Source organism: Schistosoma mansoni, chromosome W (genome assembly GCF_000237925.1).
Source record: "Schistosoma mansoni strain Puerto Rico chromosome W, complete genome".
NCBI lineage: Eukaryota > Metazoa > Platyhelminthes > Trematoda > Strigeidida > Schistosomatidae > Schistosoma > Schistosoma mansoni.
The window spans coordinates 26,826,154-26,839,234 of record NC_031502.1 but is presented as its reverse complement, the minus strand read 5'-3'; the positions used below and the strand labels follow the sequence as shown (position 1 = coordinate 26,839,234).

The following is a 13,081-nucleotide window of genomic DNA, read 5'->3' as shown; positions in this document are numbered from 1 at the left end:
GAGATCACTTGAGATCCCCTTTAAATAGACCCACGCCGCCAAAAATAACGGGCTGGGAAGAAGTATACGCAGACCTTCATATGGATGACACCCCGCTAACAATAGCAAAGTCGTCGGACAAACAAGTATGGCAAAGCAGCAGGACCAAATAACATACCAATTGAAGCACTAAGGTTAGATGAAGGAGCAACTGCAACTGTGTTCTGTTTTCTTGAAACGGATTTATGGGGAAGAACAAATAATAGAAGATTGAAAAGAGGTATGCCTCGTCAAGATAACAAAGAAGAATCTTAGTGTATGCTACTTATGTTCACAGATATAAGTAGTATCTAAAAACAGTCGGAGGTGAAATGTCTGGGAGCAGAAGGTTGAGAAGATCGAAATGGAGAGAAGAGATAAGGATCGATGAGGCTTGTAAGAGACAATTCAAAGATGTGCAAATAATGCACTTGATGTATGACTTTCACATTCTAATGAACGATCGTGTGATTGTTCATTAAACAATAAATTAGTCGTTCACTACATTACTAGGTCTGAGAATTACAAAAGGATTATGCACACTACTCTCAGTATTAGGCCACGTTTTGGCAGAGTGCTGCAGAACAGAATGTAAGATTCAGAAGACACCCAACTTCGAGATCAAAGAGCTGGCTTTGGCAAGAGTAGATCATGTGCCGACCAAATTGCGACAATGCGAACCACTGTTGAACAATCAATTGAATGAAACATCATGCAGAAATCTTGTGAGGGACTGCATTAAAAGGTTGCATATGGATGCATCCCGGATCAGGACTGGTGTTAGACGAAGTTGCTCACTCTAGCCTTTTCTCTCTTTACTGGGCGTTGATTGGATTATGAAGACCTACGAAGTTCAGGAAAAGCATGGAATACAGTGGACATCCTGGACACAAGTGGGTGATTCAAAGTTGGCAGATGACTTAGCCGTTCTGTTTCTTACACGGGAACAAATTCAGATAAAGACAGTCAGTGTAGCAGTGGCTTCTGAAGCAGTAAGCTTCAATATATACGAGGGAAGAGCAAGATCCTGAAATGCAACACAACGAACAGCAACCAAATCACACATGACGGGGAAGCTTTCACGTACCTAGATAGCATCATTAATGAATAAGGAGGGTCTAATGGAAGCGCCAAGGCAAGAATTTGTTAGGCAAGGGCAACATTCTTATAATTGGAGAATGTCTGGGACTCAAAACAACTATCACATAACGAGAAAGTCAAAACTTTCAATACCAACGTTGAAAAAGTTCCATTTTACGGTGCTAAAACTTGGAGAACTATCACCACAGTCATCAAAAAGTGCATATATTCATAAAAAGCTACACACACAAGATAATCCAGATCCATTAGCCAGAGGAAGAATTTAGGAAAAGATGCTGGGGTTGGATAAGACATACTTTGCGCGAACCATCAAATTGCATCAGAAGACAAGCCCCAACTAGAAATCTTCAAAGTGACAATAAAAGAGACAGACAAATAACAAAAGACGCCGGAAATCGGAGGGATACAAAATGACCATGAATACCATTAGGCAACAAAAGGAAAAAAGCTCAAGACAGAGTTGGTTGACAGCCTGTACCTCAAGAGGAATGGCAGACTTCATTTAGTATGAACGTATGAACATCGGTTATTCTAGCTGTTTTGTTTATTTATATTTAACTGCCTTATTGGACCGTTTATTAGCCTTAGTAAGTTATCCCAAATAATTCGGAATGTCGCCCTATGTCCAATGGATATGTTTCGTAAGAATTGTTGCGACTATAAGTTACTAAGTCATTATTATGATCGTAGTTGCATATGTTACTACATATTCCCTCACGCAACGTTTTCTCAGTTTGTTTAGTTTTTTTTAAAACATCAACTAATTAGGACAGGACTTTGAAGCTTTCAAGTATTACTTTTACTTGATCTTTGTATAACTATAAATGATCAACATGTGATAATCAGAAAACTTTTATTTGAACACAACAATACAAGGTTGTCGTTATTTAGACGAGATGAGTTCATACATTTTTAAGATACACAAGACTATTAAGCAGATTATGAACTATGAAGCGGTGAACTACGATTTTCATATGATTAAAATCGATCACACTTTCTCTGAGCGTAACAATTAGCAAATACCTTACATATGGACTTCATTGCATTCTGAAACTGTTGATAAAGCGATAACTAGCCCCAAGAAAGTTAAAATGAATAAACAATGATAATAATTTTAACAGGCTATTCGTCGAAAATGTTTGACTAGCAATATGTTCACAACCAACAGAGATACGTAAGAAAATCCATGTAGTTTATGTTTATAATAGGTCTTCAGTAACCCATTTAAGTGAACAACGGTTGGTAGATGATTGACAGAAATGATTTTTCTAAAGTATTAACTTTACTTGTAACTGTAAAGCTTTGAACTACAACAAAAAGAAGGCTAATCAAGTGCAGATCTTGGGGGCTTTAGTATGGAGTTTTGAAAACTCAATGTTTAACCACTACTCCATGTCAGGGAGATATTTAAAAATTGTGGGTGGTGCACCCAATGTTATGAGTTAGGATTTAATTAGGCAATTTGAAGAATTTCTAAAATGAATGGATAGAACGGAAGTGGAACAATAGGAAAGGACGAACAGTAAAACGATTAAGGTTCAACCTACAAAAGTTCAGATACGACTAGTTTTAAGCAGGAGGGTGTTGGGAAATCCATTATTTTTAAGTGGGTTTTGTGGAAATCAGTTTAGTCTGAAGGTATTCATCGTTACAGATTGACCTCAGTTGAAGCACTATTAGGACTCCTTTTGTTCAGGTATAAAATACCATCAGTGTCCATTTCAGATCCCACCTGGAGTCAGGTACAGAATCTTATGGTTTTGCGGTACCCTAATTGAGGTCAATCTGCGACGAGTACCATTCTGAATTAAACCGATAAGGGAGCACATAGTTAATAATAAATCGAAATTATTAGAACAAAATAATTTTGTAAACAAATGAATTAGAGGTAAATTTAAGTGAATTTAAGTACTGTCTTTTGAGTGCACTTTGAAAGAGTAATACCTAAGCACGGATCTAATAAATGTTAAAGGACCAACTTGAAAGAAGCAAAGTTACTGTTTTGGAGTAATATAGATATGACCGCAAAATGTTATACAGCCAGTATGATGAAATGAAACTTATGAAATGACAATTTAAGAATTAATGTATAAACATTTGTTATATTGCAAACATAAATAAATGCTGAAGAAATTCTGGCTCTTGTGAACTGTGGAGAGAGAAAATTCGGTAGGTAAATAGTGAGACTGAATTCTTGATAATACATTGTTTAGTTTTGACTGGTAGTAGAATTCAATACATTTTGTCTTTATTTCCGTCCATTTATTGATTCATACACCAAACAGCTTGATAATCAAGGCGTACAATGAAAAAGGCTAGTGTTACTTGATGAAACAAAATGGATGACAATAACCTGCTGGTGAAACTCGTGAGAACAAGAGGACGGCAGATGTACTTTTGTTACAGACCAATTTTTAATTTCATTCAATAAGCAGCTGGAAGATTCAGGTGTGTAGTTGGTGAATAAACTGACTGCTATCATATACACTTTTGTTTTAAAATACAATTTTTACTAGTCTGTATTTACAATCAGATAAGTTATTCATAGTCATGTATTATGGTGAAATTACCCGTGTAGTATTCGGTTTTCTAGTTCCAATTACAGAAGGCATTTTTGTGGGACCAGATTCGGATACAGGAGAATTGAATAGATTATCAACAGTAGGCCCAACTGACTGTTCCAGAGTCATTTCTATTAAATATGAAAATTGTATTAAGCTGTTTCGTTTGAACATGATTTTAAGGTTTAAAAACTGGCTATAGCCAGTTGCAGTGAATTTATTTAAAAACAATAGTTTATTTGTTTGACAACTATACAACAGTAGTCTAAAAGAGAATTAGAATTGGTGAACAGACTTTCAACACAGGAAACAAGGATCACAAAACCATATTGTAAAGGTGACTAAATATCAGATAAATTAAACCTGTTTATAACTTCTGAGAAATTAATATATCTCGTTATTCTGTTTTCGATTGCACGAGCCGAAACTCATGTATAAAAAACGCAGAAGTCTGCACTTTTCAGGTCATTTTACCGTAATTCTGTAGAACTATTCAACAGATTGAAATAAATTAGAATAATACTCATGTTTCCAATTCATCCGCATAGTATATAAGAATGCTTCTATACACTACTTTGATCAAACAGTGCAATAATAGGGAATAATACAACATTTTACTGTATCATTATCAGTACAGGAGCCGAATTAAGCCTAGGGACCGTGAAAACGAAACGCGTGGTGCTGTTTAAAGTACATCACTCTACGAAGAAAAGTAATGGATATGAAAGTCTGGGATTTCCACAGCAAACAATTATTAGATCTGCTGGGTGTCAGGGTGGATGGCAAAGATTAGTAAAGCCGACGAATAGTTATCAGAACGGTATCGAATGACACATAAGATTGATTAGATGGTATTATCTTCACCAAAAACCAAAACCTGTCTTTTAAGGATTCCATTAGCCCAGCCAGCCAGGTACTAATAAAGTGCAAGTAATTGTACTTATTGTAAATAGATGAGTTAATTCCACTAATTTGTATGAAATAGGACTCACAGATCTTAGTAAACAATATCACTAGGTCATACTTTCTCTGAATTTAATATATATAGGAACATCAACAAGATAATCAAGTAGCCAAAAAATGAAGGTTTACAAAAACAGTCGTTAAAAATTAAAGTAAATCTTGTCAGGGATGAACTTATTCAGCGCTTTACTATTAAGAACGGAGTTGATAAATACACCTTAAAAATAATCATATAGTTTGGAACAGCTAAATATTTGTTGTAAAACGTTTTTTAGGATGTCAATACCTCCATAACCAGCACTCATATTAACGTTGACCATTGGTTTAGGCGTCCTAAAAAGCGTCTATATAAATAGTTACAAGCGTCCAACAGAAGTAAATATAGTAAAAATCTTCGTCATGGTTTCCAGTAAAATGAAGTCAACTATAAGGATCGTTCAAGAGTTGTAGAATAGTATTCTTTATCCAATGGAGTAAAATGTTGGTTGAAGAATACGGAAATTATCATACACTGTTACCTTGACGAGCTTTTCCAAAGCGACAAAACAAGATTTATAGAAAAAGAAACGAGTTTATTTTATTCCAGAGCTTTTCTTCAACTACAATCAGCGGTCGTCATTCAGCAGAATAAATATGAGAAGTCGATGATTCCTGATGAGCAGAAAAGAATCAAAAGAAAATATCGACACCCCTAAAAAACATTTTATATTGCTGAGATATTGAATACCTTCAATATAATAGGAAGTTTGTCGTGTCTACAAACATGGGCTCTTAATTCGCAAAAACACTTCTCGATTAGAACACGTGCTAAATATCAGAACTTCACTTTTATAGCATTCGAATTATAAACCAAACATAGGTGGTTAATGATAAGAGAATGAAGTTAGGTGTTCAACTAGTGCAACAAAATATTGCGCAACTATTTTCAAACGGCAAATCATTAAACTCTGAAGTCATACTTTTATTACTGTACGACAATCGACGATAATCCAGCTTTTTCCCTTCCTAAAGAAGAGACAGTCTTTTTAGTACAGATAGTCGAGGAGTGTTTGTGGAGTCTAAATATCATGAGATCAATTTTTAGTTTCCCCATGAAACGTTTGAATTCTTTACCAACTTTCCTGCACCACCTTCAAATATAGAGTTGACAATTTAAATCTAAAAATTAAGTTGGAAGTAGTACTGAGTTCGGGATTCAAGAAACCATGAGGAACTGTCCCAATCGCACCACTATAAAAAAGTTTGTCTCACGTCATACAATCCCTTAAACAAATGATTTTAGGTATTACGTGCGGCCCTATACGGAAGTCTGTATCCCTCAACATGGTTCAGACTGACAATTACTTCAGAGATATGTCCACGTCTTACAAGCGTGGATGAACTGGGAGACGTGATACGTCGCGGAATGCAACTCCCAACTCAGCTACCGGCCGGTAGGCTGATAACCCTCAACAACAGGAATGCTATATTGATTTCAAACTCCATTGTGCTAAGTTTAGTAGGTTGCGATTAATCCGAAATAAAGGAAAGTAATATATCAAGAACACTGATTCAACTGATGGAGACAGTAGTCGGATTCTGAAATAAATGAACGCATTTAACTTATTCTGATTGCTTGTTGTCCAGGCTTACGTTTATGCAGTCATTAAATCCTGAACAAGAAAGTTTTGAAGACCTCAGGGTATATTATAATGTAACCATGTAAAGTTTGAGAATATAGAGCCCAAGATGGCAGGTGTATGATCCGGATCTACAGAATAAAAATTACCATGGTTGGCTTAACGCTTGTTGGCACAATATAACATTCTGGACGTGCAGCTGACTAGCTATAGAACAGTAAAGTGAAGAAACCTCGTGATGACTAGAACATAACGAGGCATCAGTCCACATAGTCACCAACTGTTGGACCGAGCTGTGTAGGTAGGTGTAGACTACCTAGTTGAAGGCGGTGAGATTATCATGGCTAATGGCATTGGGTAAGATAGTTAAGAATCGGCTACAGTGGGGAGGATACATTCATTCTTCCTTAAGATCTTGATTTTGAGATCGCCCAAAGCTTTTTTATCCTAAGAAATAATCCTCCTTCCCGAAATCATATTTTCTATGTCTACTCTTTTCTACTACTCCTTTTATAAGATTTTTCTTTATGATTTTGTCTCTCTGACTGATTACAAATGTTTGCGGATAATGAGCTCCCAAGATAAACATAGTTAGTAGTTAGAAACTTTAACAAACATAAATGATAGCACCCTGCAGAAGAACAGATGGGTGTAGTCTATACTTACATATCTTCGAAACATTTTATGTATCTAACATTTTGTGTTCTTTAATTTGTTTATTTTTTGACTATGGTTAGTAATACCTTTTATCCTGAAATTAGTCCTCATTTTGCGCTATTATTGGTATGGAACACTCAAGAGCTATTCCACATTACAGCAGCTTCAGTTTCCCATTTCGTCATTTTTAAAAGTCTGTAATCATCTTAGTACATGAATAAACATGCTAGTGTAACTAGACCAGTTTTGTATCATATGTAAAACTGGACCTACACTCAAGAAAACGGCTATTAGGGGGCCAACCCAGTTTTACAAATTAACGTGATTTTATGTTTAACTAATTTAGGAATTTTGATGAACAATTGCTTATTTTTGAAAAAAAAAACATTGTGGGAATACTTACAATTTGGTTTTAACGACGTTTTTGTGTTAACACAAGGCAAATCAGTCTTTTCGTAATTGATGAGATTTGTGAGTGGAGTAAAGAATCTGGTTCATGTTTAACATATATTACAAAGGATGAGTTGAAATATGAAAAATCCAAAACTAATGAACTCAATACTCTCGTCTTCTATATGTTTATGTACTGATGCTTGAAAGGTGCTGGTGACATTGAAACGCATCGTCGTAACCTTTTGATATTCTTCATTTGAGAAACTTTATTAACTCATTTCCAATAAACAAAAGGTTGAAATATAATCTGAAACTGTCAGATTTGTTTTTTATTCATTTATTTGGACGCATGAATATTGGTACAAGGGGGCACCAGATATATATGCGCCACACAAAAAATTGTCATTTAAATTTGCTTTTGTGACCTGAAGGTCTAATCCACAAGGCAGTGGAGCATCGTACGGAGATGCAGTCCCATGGTAGCCGGTGACTGATAGTTGTTTCATACGCCATTTGTTCCCTTAGGATGCGGGAGCCTATGTGCACCATTGGTTTAGAATCCGGGTTCGCCAACTCCCTTAGGTAGACTCTCCGTGTCCACCAACCCGGTTAAAGCTCCGGACATTCGCTTTTCGTCCTCTCAATTTCGTAAACAACAGTAATGGCACGAGAAGGCAGTGAGTAGGACTTCCCTGGCAGAGGCTGTATACGCGTGACCGTGTGGGAGTATTTCGAGAGAGGGCGTGCCCTCCCTACTCTCGGCAGTACCAGGGCATTCAGGGGTGAAATTTAGGATAAGCAAATGAGATTCCGAGTCGCTAATTAAGATATGAGACTCTATATATTTCTGACATAAAGCAAAGTATCAACATTAGTGATAAATAATCCATATTTTCGTTACCGATCAGTACAATTATGCAATTTACAAAAACGTACACAACTCACTTGTTGTTAATGTCACAGGTCCTTCCTTTCTGATGTCAGTTGTACCGCTTTCAGTATGCTCCTCAAAAAAGTCGGCCACCTGTCCACGTTTAGATTTCCCTTCATCGAGTTCCAGGACCAACTGTGGAAACTAAGACAGGTAGTGACTAGTTACCTTGTTACCATGAGTTTTAACAGCGTCAATAGCAAGCTTTTCCAGCTTAGAACGGTACAGCTGGGAAGCACGACTTTGGTATTTTTCCTGCGCATCCAAGGAACGACAATTATTTTGAGAGAAGAACGTAAGCTACAAAATAATAGTAGGAGACTCATGTTTACCGCATTTTGATTGCCACCAACTTGCATTGCGCGTAACTGAACCCAGGTCCAGTTAGTATCTAGCTGCGTCGATCGAATGAAGCTTAGGTGAACTCCAAGTGAACGGTGGACTGCTGAACAGTCAATACAAAGAAAAACACCGTAGGTAACACTGGCCCATGTTGGATTTGTAGCACCACAGTCGAAGCATTGCTGGACAAAATACCATGAAGTAGTGACTGAAAGTACCTTGTTGCACGGCAAAGACTTCAGTTTGTTCAAAATTGTAACTATTTCGTGTTTTGTTGGTGGTACAGAAACCATTTCGTCCCACAGCAGAACGAAACAGTATACGTGGACTAATGTGACGCGCACTTGAAATAACGCGCCGTCTCCACTATCTAATATCAAACGGTTCAAATGGTTGAGGACGGAATAGAAGAAGCTTTCGCTTAATGGGCTTCCGTGTCCAGTAGCAGTGAATCACCAATACCCCCAGGCAAAAACCTAGGTATATTAACGATAATAGAGGAAAAAAAGAATTTGGTAAATCATAATAATATGTTATCCTTAGTCCTTAAGAATAAGTCAAGTTTCCTCTTAAATGACTTTTGGGAAGTCGCTTGAACTATCTCAGTAGGCAGCGATTTCCAGCATTTGACAACTCTTACGGAGTAGAAGTTGTGTCTGCAGTCTGTTCTGCTATGTTGGGTCTCCAGTTTCTGGGTGTTACCTCTTAGGTTAGTGTTGTGACTAAGCTTAAGAAGATGTTTAAGGGGATGACCAGAAGTGTTAAGTATACTGTAAGTCATAAGGTCACCCCTAAGACGCCTGTACTCTAACGGGTAAAGGTTAAGTGATTGGAGGCGCTCTTCGTAAGGTTTGAATTTGAGTCCCCGAACTGATTTCGTAGCTCGCCGTTGGATACGTTCCAGAGTGTCCTTATCCTTTTGGAGAAAGGGAGGAAATACTATGTTTCCGTACTCCAAATGGGGACGAATAAAAATGTTGAAGATTATGTGGAAGGTTCTACCGTCAAACTGGTCAAAAATGCGCTTCAATGTTACCAGTGCAAGGTTTGCTTGAAAGGCGTTTTTGCCACAGTTCGCATACGACTTCAGGTCGTAGGGTACCAACACTCCTAAATCTTTTTGGACTTGGGAAACTTCTAGAGAGGAGTCACCTAAGTTGTAACTATAGTCTGCAACATGTCTCAGATGGACTACTTTGCACTTTGAAGTGTTGAAGGTAAGTCCGTTGTCGTCTGCCCAACTTTGAAGTCGGGTCAGATCCTCCTGAAGTACTAGTATATCCTCTTGGTTACGTATCTCTCTCCAAAGTTTCACAGCATCAGCAAAAAGCAATAAGTCCGATGAAACTTGTTGAGGAAGATCGTTAATGTAAATCAAGAAGAGAAGAGGTCCTAGTATTGAACCCTGAGGGACTCCACTAGGACATTCCATAGCCTGAGAGAGAGTGAAGTTAACCCTGACCTTGAAATGTCGGTTTTCTAGATATTAGGTGAGCCAGTGAATCAAAGAGGGTTTGATGCCCAATAGTCTAAGCTTCTTGATAAGATATACGTGGTTGAACCTATCAAAAGCTTTTGAGAAATTCAGGTAAATAACTTCAACCTTCCACTTGCGATCAAGGATGGTTGTCCATCTATCCACCGCAGTCAGCAGGTTGGTCATACAAGAATGACCTTTTCTGAAACCATGCTGTTGAGGTGAGAAGAACTTTAAGGATGATAAGCATTCTTGCATACCGTCATATATTAGAGATTCCATAATTTTAGAAGGTATGGAGAGAAGGGCCACTGGTCGGTAGCTTGAGGGTTCACTATGTCGACCTCCTTTGAAAATTGGTGTAATGTGAGCCAGCTTCCAAATTTCCGGTAGTTTGCCTCTGCTTAGCGAGTGTGTAAACATCACGCTAAGTGGTGATGCCAGGATTGAAGCTGCTTCCCTCAATACAGCAGAATGAACCATATCCGGACCAGGAGGTGTCTTTTCCTAGGTGCTGCAGTTTACGGAGCACTAAAATTTACTTCAGAGGGGGTTTTGTGGAGAATTTAGTATTTTCATAGTTGAAATCATGGGTCAATTGAAGCTAGACCACCATCGGAAACCTGGAAGCACTGGACGGCCGTTCCATCCTATTATACGACTTCTCAGTATTGCGCATCCACGATCCCGCACTCACGAGATTCGAACCCAGGACCTACCAGTCTCGGGCCGGAGCCTTTAACCGATAGACCACTAAGCTGGCCATAAGTATGTCGGGCGCGGGATTCGAGCCTGGACCCGCGTCCAGACTAGTGCCCGAATCCAACGCCTCAAATAGTTCGGCCACAGGATAGCTGAACGGAATTAAATCAGTTCGTCAACCTAGTATGAAACTATTAACTTATTCGCAAAAGCGTCCCAATACAAATAAGCAGTTTTAGATCATTATGAGCACTTATTAGGTGCAGCTTGGACATCTAACTACACTAGTCTTTTTTGATGTCAAGTTTTTAATTCTTTTCTCGGATTTGGCAGAACGATTTTGTGTACACTTACTCTGCTAATTGTCCTAAGCAAACCTAAATTTAGCAAACCGACTTGTTTCCTTCCAACCGAGGATGAAATGGAACGCGACGACTGGGTTAGCAGTAATTTACTTTATGTTCAATGCAAGAGGCGTTGAAAGTCAGTCACGATGACTGTGCAAAACGATTTCCCTTGCATGGTATACGCCAATACTCAAGTGAATGAAACCGATGCAAGCAGCTAAAGACATACATTTTTAAGCAATAATAAATAAATGACAGATCTCTGAAATGTATTAGAGTTCATCAATCCAGCCTCAGGTAGAAAAGCAATTATAACAGACTCCCCAAACAAATGGTGATGTAGCTGTACATAAATCACTAAAATCAATAGCTCTGTAAGTATTCGACATTGGATGCCGACCACAATCGTTCTAATGAAATCACCTAGGTGAAGGAGCACAGTTATGCATCCGCACCAGATGACGGTTTGGAATGGCGTGCTCAACGTCTTTTTTAAATATATATAGCTAGATATTTTATTAAGCAACACTTACAGCCGTTCTTCATTACGTTTCTCATTATCTTCTAAGTCCTGGTTAGTTGAGAGAATCTGACCTTTCATTTCAACATCAGCATGTTCGGCAGCCGAAACGATGGCAGAAAAATCAGCTTTCACCTTTGATGCCCCTAATCCACCTTTTTTAGCACTAGACTGAACGAAAGATTTGGATTTACAGAGGAAGAGGGATATGATCCGTCCAGAAACGTATGAAATATAAAGAAAAACGACTGGAAAGATTTATGTGAAAGATATAAATTTCATTATTAAAATTTCTCTACACAATTTTACCACATAAAGCATTGGTGTTAAACGATATATCTTCATGTTCTGTATTGCAACTACAGTAACGTGCTTTAGAATATGCACTACCAAATCACAAAATTTACTAGCGAAATATACATATAAGATACATCTAGAGCCGACACAAAACTCGAGTAAGTGAGAATTGTGTGTAGGGTTAACAAACCCAGGTCAAAAAAAGAGTCTCGTCAAAGAAAAACATTTGCCATAAACATTATTTAAATCATTTAAACTCTGCCCTGGGAGTTGGAGGCTTTTCAAATAGAAAAGTTATGACCCCTCATGGTGAAAGCCGAAAGTCTACGGAATCCGCGACACCAATGCCCCTTTTGAAACCTGGGGCAACGGTAAACATAGGAACATGGGGTGTTCCAACAAAATGGAGGACCGTGAGAGTCCTTCAAATAGCTGTAGATGCTAACAGACTCAGTAGCAAATTATTAGTCATACACGATCTACCAGAAAAAGCGAAAATAGCTAAGGAGGAAAACCGGAAAGGGACTAAAGAAGCAACAAACTCGACATTTCAGGGGGTGCTGGCCCCCAACGTAAATGAAAGATCTCCGTAAACAGACTAAAAAAGTTCCAAGAAAGGGGAAATGGTAAGGCACTGGTCAAAAACAGGCGAACAAAAACGGTGAAAACCAAGGTACGGAATGAAAATAAACAGGCAAACAAACAAATGAAGAAAGGAACTAGGGCTAACAAGCGGAAATATATAGACCTGAGAAATACAGTGAGGAAAGATGCAACAGAATTAAACATGAGAGAACTATGTGATACAACCAAGAAGTTTGAAGGAAGATATAGACCAAAGCGATCAGTCAGGAACAAAGAAAAAAACCAATCACCGAGAACCGAGAATAGTGGGACCGGTGGGTAGATCACTTTGAAGATCCTTTAAATAGACCCACGCCGCCAAAATTAACGGGCTTGGAAGAAGTATACGCAGACCTTCATATGGATGACACCCCGCTAACAATAGCAAAGTCGTCGGACAAACAAGTATTGGCAAAGCAGCAGGACCAAATAACATACCAATTGAAGCACTAAGGTTAGATGAAGGAGCAACTGCAACTGTGTTCTGTTTTCTTGAAACGGATTTATGGGGAAGAACAAATAATAGAAG

At 38.1% G+C, this 13,081-nt stretch overlaps 1 protein-coding gene across 1 annotated transcript in view; it reads right to left on the bottom strand.

The window, feature by feature from the left end:
• Smp_179610 (putative arf gtpase-activating protein) overlaps positions 1–11,712 on the bottom strand; it is a gene marked incomplete at its 5' end in the record, with an annotated part of 24,914 nt that extends 13,202 nt beyond the window's left edge. Inside the window, 2 exons of the mRNA XM_018789178.1 lie at positions 3,690–3,837; positions 11,645–11,712. Coding sequence (XP_018654647.1) covers positions 3,690–3,837; positions 11,645–11,712 — 216 coding nt within the window. The remainder of the gene's footprint in view (positions 1–3,689; positions 3,838–11,644) is intronic.
• Between the last annotated feature and the right edge of the window lie 1,369 nt (positions 11,713–13,081).